Genomic DNA, 19,697 nt, shown 5'->3' with positions numbered 1-19,697 from the left:
GGCCTGTCAATACCTGAAATGAAATAATTCTCCATTTTGAGCCCAATATAACCTTCTCAGATGTGGTCCCCCTTAGGCCCCAGAGACCCACTGTGAGCACACTTACTAGCTTAATCACGTGGGGAGGCAGACTCTGAACGACATTGATCACACTCTTGATTCAGATCCTTCAGGTAGCTGGAAACTGTGATCAGAGAGCAAACAACATAAATCATTGTGTTCTCAAAGATTATTTATTAGCTATTCTCACTCACGGTGGAAAAAAATAAAATAAATGAAATTGAATTAAAATAAGATGAAAATCCAACAACACTTCTTTCCCGAGGACCCCAGGTGGATTATACAAAATGGACCAATAGAGGCTTCATATTTGTAGCTCACTTACAGGAGAACTCATTAAAGCAGAAATCAAGTAATGACAGCCTAATTTCTTGTAAGGTATAGGGTCTGACCTGGTGCGATAAAGTCACACAGATGATTCTTCCAAATAAAGAGACTAGAATGCTTATAAGTCTAAGAGCGACACCCCTTCCAAGCTGCACGGTTACACTAGGGCACTGCTGGGCTCCTCTTTGGAATGAGTCTTCCCAATCCAGACAATTCCATCACCTGTCCTTGCGGGTGGCCAGTCTCTTTGATGGCAGATTTGATTTCAGAGCAGAGTCTGGTCACCTGGAGCTGGATCAGATGAATAAGGGATAATGAGGTTCTGTGATGCAGTTGGGAGGTAAATGCTGTGAAGGTTAAAATAATGAGATCCGGTTTTCTTACGTGGGCCACAGGTGCTGTTGAGGGCCCTCCCCAAAGAGGTGGGATCTTTACATCTCCACCAGGTGCCACGAGCATCGTGAGACTAACCACACGGCCTCCTAGGATGCGCGTGTGGAAGGCCAGCATTCCTTTGGATGCTTAAACTCTGGGCTGGTTGTTAAAACCCTGGCTCATGCATTTAGAGCTCACTGGGAGCTACAGCAGTACTGTTTGCTCTGTCTCGCCTGTCGATGTAAAATAAGTTTATATTTGGTCTAAGAAAGCCCAGTTCTTAAAAGGATTTCCATTCTTTGGGGGCTGAAGGCAAGAGGCACCGTTTTGTTTTTCTTCCTTCTTTTCAAATGCTCGCTTCCTAGCCCACCGGAAGAGGTCTATGTGTTTGTCCTTCATGACGCCTGGTCCTTGGAGGCAGAGGGTCCAGAGCACCAGTGGGGGCAAAGGGTCCAGTCGTCATGGGATGGCTTCAGGACAGCGATGTGTGCTGGGAGAGCTGCAGCACCTGATCACAAGGACGTCCTTGCCGTGTCTCTCTAGGAGTTCAGACACTGCCCCAGGCCTGTCCGAGAGGCGCCCCTCTCCTTCCCCAGATCGGGTGAGGAGGCGCCTAGGCCTCTGGGATAGGGGTGTTGCAGTTCCCATGGTAGATCCTGACGTGGCCCTCACACCGGAAGTAGGCATCGAAGACGTCGCTGTAGCCATGGTCCCTCCACCAGGTGCAAAGCTGCCGGTTCCAGGTACAGTCCAGCACGTGGAAGAGCTCAGGGTGCTCCATGCCAATCATGGTGAAGAAGTCCTGGTCCCCGAGGTGACCCCGGAAGTGGTACTTGTTGGCCAGCTGCTGCACCTGTGCTGGCTCCAGCAGGCGGCCGTACAGTGGGGACTGGCGCATGGCCTCCAGGTTGAGCAGCATCACCCCGCTGTTGAAGCCGGGGAGCCCCTCAGGGGGAGGGCCCCCGACCTGGGTCTTGGGGTTCTCATGACGGAACTGCCAGAATGTGTGCCTGGGAAGGGGAAAGAGAACAGATTTAGCCTGACGTGTGTGTGTGTGGGTGGGAACAGTCTGCCAGTCCTGTTCCTCTGGGTCCTCACAACCACCCAGGAGGGAGGTTCCATTTTCACTCGTTTTACAGCGACGAGGACTGAGCCATTCTGAGGCTCAGAATCTGTATCACACTGCCAGCAAGAGGCAGAGCCGGCCTGAGTCTCCCAAGTCCAAGCCTCACGTTCTTCCCACCACCCTCAGGATGACATCATCAGCTCCATCAATCACATCTGTACAGACTTCGTGAGCACCAGGCACTACATCCTATGAGACGGGTGTTCTCAGAGGCAATATGTCACCTCACGCCTGAGGAAACTGCACAGAGAGGTTCAGAGACTTCCCCAAAGCCACACAATCAGCAAATAGCACAAGCAGGGACTCAACCCAGGCATCCGGCTCCAGCGTCCACTTCTGAGGTTAGTAACAATCTAGGTGGAACTTTCCACCCCCTTGTTTTTGTCTGTGATCTTGAAAAGGAGAGGAGAGAGAAAAGTTGGGAAACAGTTCTGAATGGTGATCAGGTAAAGACATAGGGAGCTAAACACAGGCTGAATCAAAATCATTTTTTTGCTTCAGAACAAGTCTCATTCATTAAAACCCCATGCCTAGCATTTCTGAAACAGCTCAGGTCCACCGGTGGGTCAAGTGAAAGTGGCTATGGGACAGCCAAGTAGAATTATAGCAATTTTAGAGAGCAGGTCCACTCAATTTCAGTTTCTCTCTAGGCAGATTTAGAAATCTGCTCTAAGTCCACTGGATGTTAGAGCCAAGGGGCCCCTCCTAGGTCCTTTATCCAGATGTTTCCATCTGGAGACAGGAAGTCAGATCCAGAAATCTCCCCGTGGGTGACAAGGTTAGAGCACGAGCCACTGTGTTCTCTAGCCTCTTTAACAGCAAGTTCCTGCACAGAATGGGCACAGGAAGGGGCAAAGAGAGACCCAGGCTCCATTCCTGCAGAGATGCTGTAACAGCAGAGGGGCTTCGACTTGGAGGAAGGAGGAAAGACGGAGGACCCTCTGTCGTGGGCAAGGGCAGGAGTGGGCTGGGGCGTGTCCTGCATCAGGCTCCATCCCACCTGTTTTACCAGCTTTGCCTCTTCCCTAGAGTCCGTAGGATGGGGATGCAGCATAGCAAAACCAGCTCTGCCCCCGGCCTGGAAATGCCACCCTCTGGCCTCCCACAGAGCAGCTTCCTGACCAACGACAGGGAGGAGCTGTGCAGTGAAGTGGGCAGTACAGGGGAAAGAAAACCAGAGGCCTGACCCGGGGTGGGCCACCCTGATGCATTTTCCAGTTCAACACATTTCTCCAGGTCTGGGAATAGAGAAAGCTTCCTTGAGGTCTCGCATATCACAAGGGGGCCGAGAGTTTGCTCCTGGCCAGGGTAAAGCATTCCATTTGGACATTCTTACAAGTGGAATACACAGGTTCATTGTCTGAATTTCACCATAATTGGACTGTGAATGGAACAGAGCTCTGGTGCCTACTTGGTGATAACAACCTTGGCAAAAATAAGCTTCCAAAGCAAACAGAGATGCTAGATCTTTCTAGCCACTAAAGCCTGCAGTGATGGGATCATAGCAGGGTTAGAATGCCGTTTGACAACTGTTAGTTCATTTTACCATATTTCTTCCAAATAGTTAATTTCAGGAACAGGTTGCAAACCAGCTAAAATTCTACCAAATAGACCTGGGCTACCACGGCATGGTAGAGGAGGGACCCTCAAACCAGGCGAGGTTTTTTTTGTTTTTTCACTATTCTAGTTGGAAATTTTATTACCCCACTCTCAGTAACCGATAGAGCAACTAGACAAAGGATGTGGAAGATCTGAATAAAGCTATCAACCAACTTGACCTAGTCGACATCTGTGGAACTCTCTACTCTACAACAGCAGCAGAACACACATTCTTTTCTCCTGCAAATGGAACATTCACCAAGATAGACCATACGCTGGAGGACAAAACAAGTCTCAGTACATTGAAAAAAGTTAAAAGTCATATAAAGAATGCTCCCTAACCAAAATGGAACTGCACTTGAAATAAACTAGAGAAAATTTCTAAATATTTAGAAATTAAGCAACACACCTTTAAAACAATCCACTGGCCAAAGAAGAAATCATAAGGAAAATCAAAGTATTGCAAATTGAATGAATAGTCCTGTACCCTTTCATTTTCAAAAGCAGGTGACCAGCTGTCCCATGTCCTGAGAAACTGTCCTAGTCTCAGGCAAACCAGGACGGTTGGTCATCCATTGAAATGTCTGGGTTCAGACTACAAGTTATGTGTCACCTTAGGTACAGGGCTTCTCTCTCCCGCTATCTTTTTTAAGGGGAGGGCTGTTCTATTGCCAAAGCACTGGATTCATTCTCCAGAGAGGAGAGACCCAGGGGAAAGGAGAAGATGGCAGCCAAGAGGCAGAGTCGGTGCGCGTGGAGCCCCTGGACACCTCATGCCCCATCAAGCCCACCGGTCCTTCTGTACTTCCCCCACGGTCTGTCCTCCCCTCCCAGAGGACGGGCGGGGGAACGTGGCACGGGCTGGTGGTGTGGGCGCGGCGGTCACGTCTGTGAGGTCCCCCAGCACCGCCATCGCCTCTGCCTGCTCAGCACCTGGCACAGTAGCGCCTCAGGAACCATGAAGTGATGATAAGGACTGAGGAAAAGGTCAGTGCAGCTCAGGCTACATGGCCTCCGATGTCACCTGGCACCAGGGGCAGGAAGAGGTCAGGACAGTTGCCGCTGCCGAGAAAAAACCTGCTGCTTCTCTGAGCCCTGGATCCACCGCTGCCAGGTCTGTTTTGGGGGAGAGGAACAGGGACCCACGAGAGGGTGCTCAGATGTTTGAGAAAGGTTCAGAAGGGTTTCAACCCTTGAGCAAGCTGGGAGCAGAGGGGCCATTGGCAGCCCCAGGACGCCCTTACCAACCTCAGCAGGGAAGCTCCCCCAGCTCTTCTTGTCTACACAAGAGTGACCTGGCACCGGACTTGCTGGGCTCCGGAGGGCAGGGCCAGAGGCGGAGAGGTAGGTGGAATCCTTCCAGGCGGAGACCATAACCTAGGTGGCTCTTAGGGAACGTGCTGCCTAGGACCACTGCTTAATCAAGACATAAGAGGCATTTTATGACAAAGAGCCAGAAAGAACCAGGTCTGGGACATCAGTACATTATGATTTGTAAGGAGAAGCCAGGGAGGGAAAGGAAATTGGAAATGCAAGCTGCCTGGGGTGTCTGAAGCAGAAACACAGCCTGAAAATGAACCAACGATTCTCTAAGTACAAAATTACTGCCGTTATTTAAAGTGTTCCTACTACCCCAAGACGCACCCAGAAAAACCGAGCAGCTGCTTAGGGGAATGGTGGGTTTCTCAGGCTTCCACGGCAGCTGGTCCTTGTGGAGGAGCTGTGCTAGGCTTGGGGTAGAGAGTGATAGAGGGACGTGGAAGGGATGAGAACTCACGTAGGGGCCTCTGATCCCACGTGGCGTGGCCTAACGGGGCGGGGTCTCCACTTCCACAGCCGCGGCAGCACATGTGGGCTGCAAAGCCCTCTTACGATTCTCTACCTCACTCCTCTCCCAGCAGTTCAGGGACATTGTTGCCTGCATTTTAACAGAGCGAACAGAGGCCCTCGGTTGTGAGGGGCAGGGCCCCGACTCGGATCCAGGGCCTCTGACCTCCAAGGTCCCTTTAATCTTTGACTACTTCAGATTCCACCACAGGCTAATGTTCCAAGGAGCAGCACTTGGATTTCAATAGTATTTCTGACTTTGGTTGGCAGACCCCAAGGCCACGGGTGCTGGGGACCAGGCCATCAGGTGAGGCAGCAGCTGCTGGCTTGGAGGGTGGTGGTCAGAGAGCACCCCAGACCCTTGCCTTCCTCGCGGGGCCTGGGCTGACCATGTGTATTCCCAGGGCACTGCCAGTAGCACGTGCTGAGGCTGCAGGAAACGTCTGTATGAATGAAGGAATCCGATTCTGAGAGCTTCCAGAAGTTTCTCAGATTAACCTCCATGGCCACAGCCCAGCCATGTGGTGCTGCCTAATTGTTTCATTTGGGCCTGTGTGGAGTCTTGTTCCCACCCCCATGGTCACCTGGAGACCCACACTAGAGGGGATAAGGTTTCTTCCCCCTTAGAAATAAACTTAACTGTAAAACGAGGCCTAGTGCAGATGGTCCGTTGTAAATACCGAGTCCTTCCAGAAGTCGACGAGGCTTGCTGGGAGAGCACAAGTGAGGAGCCTTCAGGCACATTCTACTAGTTATGGGTGATGCATTTTCTAATTTTTTTATATCGAATACATCCTAATTAATAATCATAAAAAGGACTATTAAAAGCTAGTGGACTAGTTCTAGTGAGGAAAACCCATCCTTACAGGAAGGGGTGTTTGAAGTATTATAGTTTTGAAAAAGCAGAGCCATCTCCTCCCTCAGGTCTTTTCTCTGATGATCTTTTCTCTGATGATCATTGCTAAGGTCACTCCAACAAGTCTCTCAACCAGAGGCCCTGGCTGAGAACCTAAAGCTCACGCTCTCCAGAAAAGGACTCACGTTGCCGTGAATCTCCCTTCCTCCTCCCCACACACCACCCCAAATCACAGACTCTCTTGCCTCCCTGTTTCTTCATGATTTTTTTCTCCTGGGTTGGCCTTTCTCAGCTCCTAAGGCTCAGTTTTCTACTTTCACTTCCAAGAGGGGAGAAGCAAAGATGGGAACACACACTGGGCCCGGGCAGTCTGCACAGCACCCCTCAGGAAGGTTCTGGAAGCCTGTGCCGACTCAGGTTGAGTTCAAGCCGTAGGTTCTCAGGCTGAGAAGGCCCTGTTGTAGGTGTGGGATTCACAAGGACGGCCTCACACGCGGCACATCTCACCATGGCTCACCCCTTGAGTGTGCCTCAGAGTCAAGGGCAAAGTCTCTAAGGAGCAAGGGAGGCCGGCCTCTACCCGGGGAAAGCTTGCCGTCTAATCAGCAAAGACTGGAATCAGGAAACACTACTTCCCTCATGGCCGTGCTTGTGTACCAGGCCCAATCAGCTCTTGTTTGGCTTGGAAGGGACCCTGTTTTCCAGTCGTCTGAGAGGAAAGGCCAGGAGTGAAGAGCCATGCTCAGAGGCAGCCCAGCGTTCCACCCAGCCCCGGTCCTGAGAGGTGACGGGACAGTTCTAGGGGATGATTTCACAGCAGTGGCACTGTCTCTCCATCCTGCCTTGGGCTGAGGCTGAGGTTCTGTGGGACGCGCGCTGACCCTTCATTCTCTAGGGGAACCACTGTCTTGTGGTATCCAACTGGAGAGGGCGTGGACCGCGTGGGGCTGTGGGCTCCGCGAAGCTTTAAACTGCCTGTTGCTCTAGGGCATTTCTTACCACCGAGAGTCACAGCTGACCCTTGTTAGGATCTCCTGCTGGCAAGGCCTGAAGCAGGGAGGTCTCTGACTCCGCTGGTCTGAGAGGGTACGAAATGTTCCCAAAGTCACACAGGTTATCAGTGGTAGGACTGACAGGGACCCCCTCGTCGGCACTGGTCAGTCAGCAGAGAGATGCCCAAAAGTCCACTCTCCCGTGTCTCCTAGTTCTTCATGAGATGAACAGGAACAACAAAGAGCACACTGAACTGAGATCAATTGCCGATCACTCAGCTATTTAACAGACCCAACCCATACAGAGGTGAGTGGAACATCCCTGCCCTCAGGAAACAGGCAGTGCAGCATGGAGCTGAGACCTGGGTGTGAACACACCAGCGGTGGTGGTCCTGGGGTGGGGCTGGGGGGCTGCGCCTGGACCCTGGACGCCTGGGCTAGGGACCAGCGGGGTGAGCCCCTGGGCCTCTCAGGGCCTTGGTTTGCTCAGCGATCGCGTAGGGATGGGGATGAGACACCCCTTAGGGCCGTCCTGGACTCCAGGAGCAAACACATGCCAGACCCTGCCCAGCGCCTGGGCTGTCACCATGGGTGCTCAGCACCGAAGGCAGACGCCCTTCCTGCCCAGGCTCTTCTCAGGGTGTGGTGGTATCTCAGGGACCAGCCCTCGTCCACCAGCCAGGCGTCTGCAGGTTTTTGTTTAGACACGGCTTCCTGCTCCAGGGAGTCTGGAATGACTGTCTGTCTCGTTACCAAAGCAGCACCGGCTATGATCTGTCCACCTCTGTGGGACTCTAAAACCTGGCAGAGCACTGGAATCATGGAGCGTGAACACCCCTGCTGGCAAGGCTCTGACCTGCTGCAGGACAGCTCTCCTGACGCCCCCAGTCCTCCTTTGCTCTGGAGCCCTATGGGCGGCTTCAGTGGACCTGAGGCCTCCCCTGGCACAGCACCACCAGGGCGCCAGCCGCTCCCCCGTGCCCTCAGGAGGGGTGGGATGCCCCTTCCTAAAGCATCCATCCCCATCCCTGGCCCTCCTGTCGTTCCCCGGCCCGCCGGCCGGACGTCTCGGCTTTCCTCCCACACCTGCTGTCCTAGAGCTGTGAACAGGTGGGTGGGGCTGGAGAACCCATCACCACTCAATCTGACAAATGGCTCTAGAGCACTGAGGTGCCGCCACTGGGCTGGGCCCTGGAGGGCTGCATGGCAAGGAACTGGGGGAGGCACAAGGGACAGAGATGATGGAGGAAGAGGCATTGCAGGGTTCAGCCAGGCAGACGGAGCTCGGAGGGGCTTCAGGCCTAGGCTACCTCAGGGGTGGCGGAGCTGCCAACAGCACGGCAGGGCTGGGAGGATGCAGAGGGGAGTGACCCCGTTCAGTCTCGAACAGATGCCCAGCAGGAAGCTGGACACAGGTGTGTCACAAGCACAGTGCAAAGCAGGCAGGACAGAATTCTGGAGAGTGCTGACATTTAGGGAATGGAGGATGAGGAGTGAGGACACAGGTAGGACCTCTGAGTAGCCTGTCCCCAACACTGACACGGGCCGTGGGGCCCCCTGAGGAGCTGCACCGACCTCCAGCTGGACCTGCAGGCCCACTGTGTGCACTTTAACCCTGCATGCCCCAGCCCTGTGTCCCAGGTGCCCGAAGCGCCCCCAGCCTTCCTCCTTCACCTTCATCCCCATCCAATCCAGTGGCCTCCAGGCCTTCTCTCCCCAGGTGCTGCCCTCCAAACCCTCTTACTGACAGCAACTGCCCATTCTCTGCCTCCCATCTGAACAAACACGGATCAGGACAGAATGACACCCCAGACAGCACTAAGTATCTCCAGCCCTCCCTCCCCAAGTAGAAGCCAATCCTGCTGCCACTCCCCCAGACTGCAGGGATGCACGCTGCCTCCCCCGACACACCCTTCCAGAGCTGTCCCCCCACCACGCACTGCAGCCACACCATCAGTCTAGCTGCCTCCTTGCCTCCCTGCTCATCACCTCTGCCCACCACCCATACCCTCTTCTTCTCTGCTCCATCCCTAGGGCAGCCTCAGTAATTTCAACAGCCGTGATAAGAGCTTCACCTTGGCCTCAGGGTTCTTCAAGCCCTAACTAACTGAGCTAGCCACTTGGCTCCCCCTTCTGTGCACCTTGCCACCAGAAGGCACTCTTCTCCAGATTTAATGTGATTCTTATCAAATTACCCATGACTTCTTTTCCACAGAATTAGAACAAGCAATCCTAAAATTTATATGAAACCATAAAAGACCCAGAATTGCCAAAGCAATTCTGAGGAAAAAGAACAAAGCAGGAGGCATAAGACTCCCAGACTTCAGACAATACTACAAAGCTACAGTAATCAAAACAGCATGGTACTGGCACAAAAACAGACATATGGATCAATGGAACAGAATAGAGAGCCCAGAAATAAACTCACACACCTATGGTCAATTAGTCTTCGACAACGGTGGCAAGAATATACAATGGGAAAAAAACCAGTCTCTTCAACAAGTAGTGTTGGGATAGTTGGACAGCCGGATGTAAATCAATGAAGTTAGAACACACCCTCACACCATACACAAAAATAAACTCAAAATGGCATAAAGAGGGCTTCCCTGGTGGCACAGTGGTTGAGAGTCTGCCTGCCGATGCAGGGGATACGGGTTCGTGCCCCGGTCCGGGAAGATCCCGCATGCCGCAGAGCGGCTGAGCCTGCGCGTCTGGAGCCTGTGCTCCGCAACGGGAGAGGCCACAACAGTGAGAGGCCCGCATACAGCAAAAAAAAAAAAAAAAAAAAAATTGGCGTAAAGAATTATAAGACATGACACCATACAATTCTTAGAAGAGTACACAGGCAAAACATTCTCTGACATAATCATACCAATGTTTTCTTAGGTCAGTCTCCCAAGGCAATAGAAATAAAAGCAAAAACAAACAAATGGGACCTAATCAAACTTACAAGCTTTTGTACAGCAAAGGAAACCATAAACAAAATGAAAAGAGAACCTATGGACTGGGAGAAAATATTTGCAAGCAATGCAACCAACAAGGGCTTAATTTCCAAAATACAGAAACAGCTCATACAACTCAATAACAGAAAAACAAACAACCCAATCAAAAAATGGGCACAAGACCCAGACAGACATTTCTCCAAAGAAGACATACAGATGGCCAACAGGCACATGGAAAGATGCTCAACGCAGCTAATTATTAGATAAATGCAAATAAAAATAACAATAAGGTATCACCTCATACTGGTCAGAATGGCCATCATTAAAAAATCTACAAATAACAAACGCTAGAGAGGGTATGGAGAAAAGGGAACCCTCCCACACTGCTGGTGGGAATGTAAGTAGGTGCAGCCACTATGGAAAACAGTAAGGAGGTTCCTCAAAAAACTAAAAATAGAGTTGCCATATGATCCAGCAATCCCACTCCTGGGTATACATCCAGACAAAACTATAGTTCAAAAAGATACATGCACCTCTATGTTCACAGCAGTACTATTCACAACAGCCAAGACATGGAAACAACCTAAATGTCCATCAACACATGAATGGATAAAGATGTGGTACATATATACAATGGACTACTACTTAGCCATAAAAAAGAATGAACTAATGCCATTTGCAGAAACATGGGTGGACACAGAGATGATCCTACTAAGTGAAGTCAGAAAGAGAAAGACAAATACCGTATGATATCACTTACGTGTGGAATCTAAAATATGACACAAACGAATTTATCTATGAAACAGAAATAGACTCACAGACATAGAGAACAGACTTCTTGTTGCCAAGGGGGAGGAGGAGATGGGGCGAGATGGACTGGGCGTTTGGGATTAGCAAACGCAAACTATTATACATAGGATGGATAAAACAACAAGGTCCTACAGTATAGCACAGGGAACTATATTCAACTACTGTATAGCACAGGGAACTGTTCAATACCCTGTGATAGACCATAATGGAAAAGAATATGAAAAAGAATGTATATATATGTATAACTGAATCATTTTTCTATGCAGCATTAACACATCACTGTTTATCAACTATACTTAATAAAATTAAAAAAAAAAAGGCACTCTCCTCCAGGGACAGGGAGCTGAGATAGATCCCCTCTGACCACATACCCATGGAAGCTGCCAGTTGGCCCCTTGGGAGTCTCTGGGGCCCACCTCTCCTTATTTTCTAGATTGTCAGTCTTTCCTGGCTCCCCTGGTTCCCCCCCACAGTCTGAACTGCCCCCCAGCACCTCACCACATGCCTGGAACGTGACAGTGTTGAAAGCCGTAGAGAATGGAGACCCAGAAATGCTGCAGGAGATGCCCGAGACCTTTGAGAGGTGAGTGATGGAGCCTAAGAGGCCAGACACTTGGCCCTGGGGACACAAGAGCAGGGGGAGCAGAGGCAGGGCAGGCAGATACACCAGCAGCAAAGAGAGGGCAGAGGGAAGCGTATTTACAGAGAGGGAAGCGAAGCCACATGTCAAGGGAAAGGGATGCGTGTGCCAGACTGAAGAGACAGGAAACAGGATGAATGGCAGGGTGGCACTTTGAGGAACGCTAATCATGATAATGGCTAATATTTAGTGAGTACTATGTGCCAGGCCGTTTTAAGTTCTCATGTAACGTTTGTAACAAACCCATGAGGTAAGAACTATTATCTCCATTTTATAGATAAGTGTGAAAGGAAGATATAAAACATTTGCCCAAGGTCAGAGGAGCCAGGCAGAAGAGTTTGCCGAGAAGAGGGAAATCCTGGGACGCATCTGAGCCTGAAGGAGGGACAGAAGTAAGAAGGTGCAGTGGCTCTGAGGTGGGAGCAAGGGATATTTTAAAAGCTCATTTTTGGTCAACTCTAAATCTTGGGAAGGTAAGAGGTGAAGTCATCTCAGAAGATAGAGGAACTGGGGTGCAAGAAGGGCCTGAGAAAGGGAAATCGTCTATGAGGGCCCCTCGGAAATGCAATAAGGAATCAATAAAAGATGAATGAAAGAACTTGCTGGAGTAGCGAGGGCGTGAGGAAGCTCTGGATTGATAACCAGGGTATGCCTTATTCACCTTTATGTCTTGAGAGCCTAGCATGGGCATTTGATTCCCAGCACACCCGTGAGAACTGCTAAGTTTCAAATGAATGGATTAAAGAATGAATGAACAAAAGAATAAGGGACTGTAAGATCAGATAGCAGAAATTTAAAAGAGGAGAATGTTGATGAAGGTGGTAGAACAAAAGTTCAGAAAGGCAGTTGGGAGACAGCGCGCCCTGGACCCTGTGAGCTGGGGCCATGCGGTCTTCACCCGGGGAAGCCAGGTCTCCAGGGTGAGGACAGAGAAGGCAAGGGAGCAAAGGTGGTCCCATGAGCTCTAGAATCCACACCTGTGATGAGATGCGGGTGTGACAAAGGTGAGCCATGAAGAGCCGCAGATGGTAACCTGACCCAGTGGCGCCCACAGCCCTGTGGACAGTGTCCTTCCCAGCGCTGGCTCTGGAAGAGCCCCTAGCTTCCAAGTAGCGGGGCTTGTACATCACTGCTAGGGAGCAGCTCAGATCTGGTGTGAGCCCTGGGACCAACCAGGAGACTGCAGGGCCTGCAGCCAGCAGGCTGGGTTGGTCACAACCCACGTGCAGGGGGCCCCAGCTCAGCTCCACAATCCTGCCCTTTCCCAGAAGTCGGGCTGAGGGAGGGACTTTCATCAGGGTGAAGACAAAGCCAGAGAGAGTCACCTTCAGAATTGGCTCACTGCTCCCAACAGCCCCGTGGCACTAGGGGACACAGGAGAGAAGTGCCCAGGACACATGCCGGGTGTTTTCCGGGGCAGTCAGCAGAGCGTAGGCGTGTGCAGTAAGGGTGATGGGGAGGACCACGGGTGGAATTTAACCTCGTGCCCGAATTAAGCTCAACACCAGTCCAGCCCGGTGTCCTTCACCCTGGTGTGGCTGAGCCGGGCACAAAGGCAACCGAGCTCCAGGAAAATGTGTTACTTCCCAAGCCCAGAAGCAGTCTGTGAGCTGTCCCACTTCACCTCAGCTGACCTCTGCCTGCCCCTGCTCGCTGTCCCACACACTGTGGCATGGGTCTTGGTCAAGGGTAAAACAAGTGATCAGCATGTTGACACAAACACTGGGGATCTCCTCTCACCTGTCAGGCACACGGCAAGGCACCGCAGGGGGACAGCGACGGGCCAGACACAGGCCCTGCCCCACGGGAGCCTATCACGGGCAACAGCACTTCTCAGATGTCACCATGCCAGGGACTCACCTGAGATCTTGTTAAAATGCAGATTCTCATTCAGATGCTGCATTTCTGACAAGCTCCCAGGTAATGCTGATGCTGCTGGCCCGACGATCATACTCAGAGGGGAAAAAAGAGGTATTTTTAATAATCTTATAAAGAAATGAAAACCACGTGAGTAGCAGTGATATTTTATCATGAAAATGGCCATGAAATAGGTGGCTCGGCCACTTGCAAATTTTTATGCTAATATTTGCTGAGCCTTCTCACGTTGCACAGTCCTGGGGGGCTGCTGGGGAGATGCTTCCTGGAAGCAGGGCGCTTATGGTGCCAGGAGGGAGGGCCCAGGTCTGCCGCCTTCCATCCCCAGGGATTAGCAGTCAGTCTGGGGTGGAGGGGGAGGCAGGTATGTATTAGCTGTCCACTGACTTGAAAAAAAGTGCCGGTGCGTGACGGGGTTAAGAGGTTCTGAGGCAGACAGTCCGCGTTCAAATCCCGGTGCTTTGCTCACTAACCTGCACAAGGTGCTACAGTGCTTTGTGCTTCAGTCTTCCCGTATGGAAACAGGGTTGTTGTGAGGATTTTATGAGATAACGCAGGTAAAACAATCCCATCAGATGAGATGATGGAAGCCAAAGACACACGTCACCTTCAGTGGGAAGCAGTGTGGATTCTCTGTGGCTCTGTTCCCACCCCTGCCCCATTGAGATGACCCCTGGGGTCTCTCCTCCAGTTTCCCCAGCACCAGAGGCCTCTGTCCTCATCAACTCCTTCTCACCCATATCCCTAAGTCTTCAGCAAATGTTCCAAGCCCGGTACAGACCAAGCGCCGCACCTGAAATAATGAGGAGGAGGAAGAGGAGTTGCCATCACTTGGGCAGCCCTTACTCAGCTTTACATACATTCTCTCAATCCCTCACGACAACATCTATGGTCAGTAAGGATGAGGAAGTGAAGGCTCAGAGAGGTTAAGCAATGTGCTTATGGTCACACAGCCCTCTTGCGAGGCTAAGCCCAGAGGTGAGGCTGCGGGGCAGGAGGAAGTGCCCTCCCTGCTCAGTGTTGCGCTCCCAGAGGGGCCCATGAAGTTGTGGAGCCTACAGGGTGGGCTCTCAATCTCCTGTGCTCTCACCAAGTTCAGAGCTGGAATGAGAAAGAACTCAGAGAATGGATTCTCAGGGGAGGTCTGGTTGGTAGAGCAGAAGACAGGATAGGGGATTCCACACACCAAGACTGGGGGTGGGGTGTGAATTTCGTCAGACCAGTTCCAACCGTGGAGCAGGCTATGTAAGGGTAGAGGGATAGCAGGAGTGAGCCAGTGTGCTCCCTGCCCCAGGTGCACTTAGATAGAGGCAGGAAGCCTGGTTTCAGTCGTGGCTCTGGCCCTGGAACCAAAATCCCGTAGGTGAAAAAACCTATAGAGATCACCCAGGAACACAGAGAGTGGAAGCAACTTGCACAAGATCCCCCAGCTGAGACGTAACAGCTCACATGCCCGGGCACCACAAAGCTGCCTGAGGGCCCTCCCACACCAGCAAGACGGCAGCCTCAGCTTTTGTCTCATGCTTTTCCAGATTCTGACCAAGGAAAACCACACACTTTTTTAGGGTCATAGGACATCAGTTCTTTCCCTAAAATACTTAGGTCAGCCCTTGCTGCCTGTTCTTCACTTGCCGTCATCTAGTAAGTTTAATCACCCAAGGATGCTCTCTGCAAACCCCCCACCCCTGCACACAATCCCAGGACCCCAACAGCCTTCGGAACCCAACCGCAGGGACCCATCCCAGCGGCCTAGAGTGTGCAGGGCACTGAGGACACAAAGGTGAATCACACAGAGACCTCTGTCCCGCAGGAACCACTTAGGATGGGACAAGTAGTCACCACACTGGGGACGGCTCACCTTGGCTCTGGGCAGGGAAGTCTCTCTGGCAATGCCGGAGACGGGCATCCTGCCAGCCAAAGGAGCTCAGGGTAAGAAAGGGAGGCCACAGAGGCAGCCACTCCCAAATTCTCTCAAAACACTGAAACCCTCCAGAGTCCATGCTTCATCTGTGTGGCCGCAATGTCTTCATGTGGACAAAGGGCCATCCCCATGAGACTTAAATTATTCAAGCATTCTGAATCCTCCTGCATGAGGTCAAGTAGGCAAAGAAATTGTTGTCACTTGGAAGTTCAGGTTGAGGACAAAAGGAGGCTCAGTGGGGTCCCTGCAGGATGGTTCAGAGAAGGGGTGTGTGCTCTGGAGAGAGAATATCTAGGTTTGCCCCCAAGGCTCCACCCCTTTCCAGCCTCTCTGCAAGGGACAGTGACTTGGGACCAGTGTCAGAGAGTCCCATCCCCAGCCCTGGCCCCGCAGTGAAGTCAGAGAGAAAGGGAGCAGGCGTTCACCTCCCTGTGCCCCTCGCATCCCAAGAGCCCTGCCCTGCCTGTGGGCTGTGGTGGGCACTTATGAGCCACCATCTGTGTATGGTGACAAGCTGATAGAGTCCAGGACAGATGAAGGGAGACCACCCCCATCCTGGGCTCATTCTGACCATTCCCCCAGCGGCTGGCCCGGTTTAGTTCATGCTCTTGGGCCCCTGAGAGCCTCGTCCTTTGCGGGTGGTGATGGCACAACCAATGTGCTCAGCACAGGAAAGAGGCCCTGGATGGCGGGGCTGGCCCGGAGGCAGCCATGCCTTCACCTCTGCCTTGTGTGCTGTGTGGGCCTCCTGCAACTCCGTGGTGGCCCAGATGCAGAAGGACTCTGGGGCTCTTTAAGCCTCTCCTCACGCAAGGGCAGCACGGGGGCCGTGTGCAGGGCGGGGTGGGGCGGCAGCATTAGAGGTCATCTGTACGGAGCACACCTGAGCCACACAGGCCTGGCCTCCAGCCCACCCAAACACGCAGCTTGTTCCTGGCCTGCCAGCGTCCCCTCACGGCTGGCTGCCTTCTGTGGTCCGAAGCCCCGCGGCTTGGCCCTCCACTGCGCTGTCTTCTCTGTTTCCTTTCTTTTAAAGAAGGAAAGAAGAAGAAATTCCACAAAACAAGCTGTCCTCCTGACAGGCCAGCTCAGATCGCAGTTGAGCTAGGCTGAATCAAAGAGCAACGTTACCAGGGGGTTATCAGAACTGTCTGGCTCAGAAAATAAACAACTCCTCAAAGATGGCCTGGAATCTTGGCAGCTCCCTGTGCGTGGGTTGCTGGGACTGAGGCCCCTCCCGGTCTCTAAACATGCCAGGGGGTCCAGCAGAGACCGCAGACCTGCAGTTCCATTCAACAAGCACAGGGATTCAGAGCAGGGGCTGTGGAGTCAGGCCTGGGCTGCCGTCTCAGGGCTGCCCCTTCCCAGAGGTAGGGCCTGCAGCCAGTTACTTAACCCTCTTGAGTGTGGTCATCTGTAAACCTGAGAGGATGAGATCTCTTTGAGGCTTAAGTTGAAGTGCCAGGGGAGAGCCTGGCACATTTATTAATTGAAGAAATACTTACTGAAAACCTACTATGTGCTAGACACCATTCTAGGCCCTGGGATACAACAGTAAACAGGAAAGACAACTATAATTCCTACCCTCGTGGAGCTCAGTGTCTGGGAAGGATGCAGACCAGCCAACAGGCAATCACAATTCTGGGTGATAAGAGACAGGATGGCGCAGCAATGGGGAGTTTTAAGACCCCCAAAGAGAGGCTCCTCACCCAGTCTTGAGGGGTTCAAGGAAGCCTTCCTGGAGAAACTGGTATGTGAGCCCCGATGTGAAGACTCAGGCAGGTGAAGAGCAGAGGTGGGCCACAGTGCACCTGGCCTGGGGAACTGAGCACAGTCCAGCCTGGCTGGACTGAGATGGGCGGCGGGCAGGGGCCAGACTAGGAAGGGTCCTGTGAGGAAGGTCAGGGAGGCTGACCTTGATGCCGAGGATAACAAAGGGTTAAAGCAAGGCAGCCTGTGTATGACGAAGGTCACCGGCTGGGCGAGGGATGGCCTGGAGAAGGCAGGGCTGGAAGCAGCCAGACAGCTGGGGGCTGCCGCAGTGACCCAGGGGAGCATGGCAGTGGTGTCAGGGCAGGAGGGAAGCGGAGCATTCAGGAGATGGTCAGCAGGCGCGGGACAGGACCTGAGGACTGACAGGTGGATAGAGGGACTGACGGAGGGTAGGAGCTCCGAGCCCAGGTTTCTGTCCTGAGCACTCTGGGCGTGGCATAAATGGCAACAGCTACATAACCATGATCACCGACTGGCGCAGGGACACGGGCCAGGTCATTGCCCTGTCTGGGCCTCGTTCTCCTGCCTGTACAGCAAGGAGACGCGCCCAGCGCAGACCTGTGTGTCTCTGTGCCACCCCCAACAACCGCCTGAGTGCCGGCACATGCTCACTCGTCCCGCCTTTGTGCATTTCTCCAAACACAGGACCAGGCCGGGAGGACGCAGACAGGGACAGCTGTGAGACGCTGGCCGGCGTGGCCCATTAAATGCCGACTTCTTTGCAGACGACGTAGAGCAAACCTGCCTTTCCCCTGCTTCTTCTGGACCACAGTCACCCTCACCTCGTCCAGGGCTGGTGAGCGTCCCTTGCTTCCCTGCCACATGGGGCCGATTTCCTAGGGAGATGTTCTCCCCTTTAATATGGAAGCGTGCCCCTTAGCTGCCTCCTTGGATCTGATCTGCTCAAGTCTCTTCTCTATGCCTTCTAGATGGATCACCAGAATCTTGCCGAGTCTGGGGGTCTCCCTCTAAAGGCAGAGAAGGATGGGAACTACCCTGGCCCTCTGTCCCCACCCAGCTCTCTACTCAGGCGCCCACAGGAATGCCTGGGGCTCCTGGAGCTGGAAGAGCGCTGTGGAGAGGAACTGCAGCCCCACAGCACTCAGGGCCTGGGACTTCTCAGCTCTCTCTGCGGTGGAGGGCCGGAGCCTAGCCTGAACCAGAACCACCAACTGGATTTGAGTGCCCATGAAGAGGGGAATTAAAAAAAGACAGATCAAAACTGGCCTTAAAATTAGACGCTAGTCTAAGCCACTACCTGCGGAGAGAGATTAGAATCCTCTGCAACGACAGCAGGCTGCTGGACTCCTGGAGCTGTTCTTCTGGAATTCTCTGGCTGTTCAGGGGGCAGCTCTTCCTCCCCCAGGGCTCCTGGCCACCCTCTCCCTGCCTTTCTCCCCATGGCCGTTCAGGCTGCCCAGTTGCTGACTGAGGAAGAAGCGTCCTGACTAGAACCACAGCCCAAAGAATCAGGTGCTTATTTGCACCCCAGGGGGCCCTCATCCTGAAAATTCTGGTACTGCCAAGGGTCAGGGGGGGTGCTGAGCTGCTCTGCTCTCCGCCCTGTGTGGAACCTGCAGGGCCGTTTTGCTGGGGAGGCCCCAAGTTCCCAACTAGTTCCCAGCCTGAGAAAAAGCAAGAAACCTGGGCTGCGGACACACCTTGGGAAGGAGGCAAAGAAGACAAGGAATGAACCCACACAGCAGAGCCGGGCCAGGCCCCACGGAGCCCAGCGCCAGCACCCTGCCCACAGCTGCACCATACCACGGGTGGGCCTGCATCTTCAACACTCCCTTTCCCTGCCAGACCTCCTCCTTCCCCTCCCCAGAGCCGCCTGGCTCCTCGCCCAAGACCTAGACACCTGCCCACACGCACAGAGCCCACAGGGGCCCGATCAGGTCTCCTGCCGTTCATTCCGCCCAGACGCATGTGCGCAGGGCTGCTGACCCAGGATGCTCCCCCTCCTCGCTCAGAGCCGGACTCCTCGTGGGATCTCAGGAAACTTCTACCAAACGAAGCCCTTCTAGCCTCTGCCCTCCTCCTCAGAGGCCATCCAGGTGCAGATGTCTCCAGGAGCCGGCTCCGAGTTGCCCGCTTCTCCCAGCAGCCCCAGTCTCCGGATGCAGATGCATGGGGCCACAAGGCCCGTGAAGGTGCCGATTCTTCCCTCTTCACGCCGTCTGCTCGTCCACATGGGCAGGAACCTCGAGGCTGCACGGTCAGGGGCCCCTCTCGCATGGGCTGGGCAGGTATTGCTGATGCCGTTCTGAGCAGACGGTGCTGCCTCTCCTCCGTGGCACTCCCGTGTGACTCGGCTCAAGTCTACCCCTAGGAAGGTTTTCTCAGCTAAGTCCGCTCTTCCTCTTCCCGGCTCAGGCTTCTCTTCCCTAAGAGCTGTGTGGTGAATGGCAGGGCTGTGCAAACCTTACTGTGCACACAAAATGTCTGTCTGGAGATCCAGTTAAATGTAGCTGGGGTTCAGCAGGTGAGAGGAGTGGGATCCTGCATTTCTGACAAGCTCCCAGGTGATGCTGCTGTGGTCCACAGGCAACACTTTGGGGAGTGAGAAAGTAG

At 53.1% G+C, this 19,697-nt stretch overlaps 1 protein-coding gene across 1 annotated transcript in view; it reads right to left on the bottom strand.

Moving 5' to 3' along the window:
- Positions 1–220: 220 nt before the first annotated feature.
- Positions 221–19,697, bottom strand: part of XXYLT1 (xyloside xylosyltransferase 1) — a 190,182-nt gene continuing 170,705 nt past the window's right edge. Inside the window, exon 4 of the mRNA XM_060010913.1 lies at positions 221–1,772. Within this exon, the coding sequence (XP_059866896.1) occupies positions 1,376–1,772 (397 nt within the window). The 3' untranslated portion in view covers positions 221–1,375. The remainder of the gene's footprint in view (positions 1,773–19,697) is intronic.

The sequence above is a fragment of the Delphinus delphis genome, chromosome 4 (genome assembly GCF_949987515.2).
Source record: "Delphinus delphis chromosome 4, mDelDel1.2, whole genome shotgun sequence".
Classification (NCBI taxonomy): Eukaryota; Metazoa; Chordata; class Mammalia; order Artiodactyla; family Delphinidae; genus Delphinus; species Delphinus delphis.
This window is presented reverse-complemented; position numbering and strand designations above follow the sequence as displayed.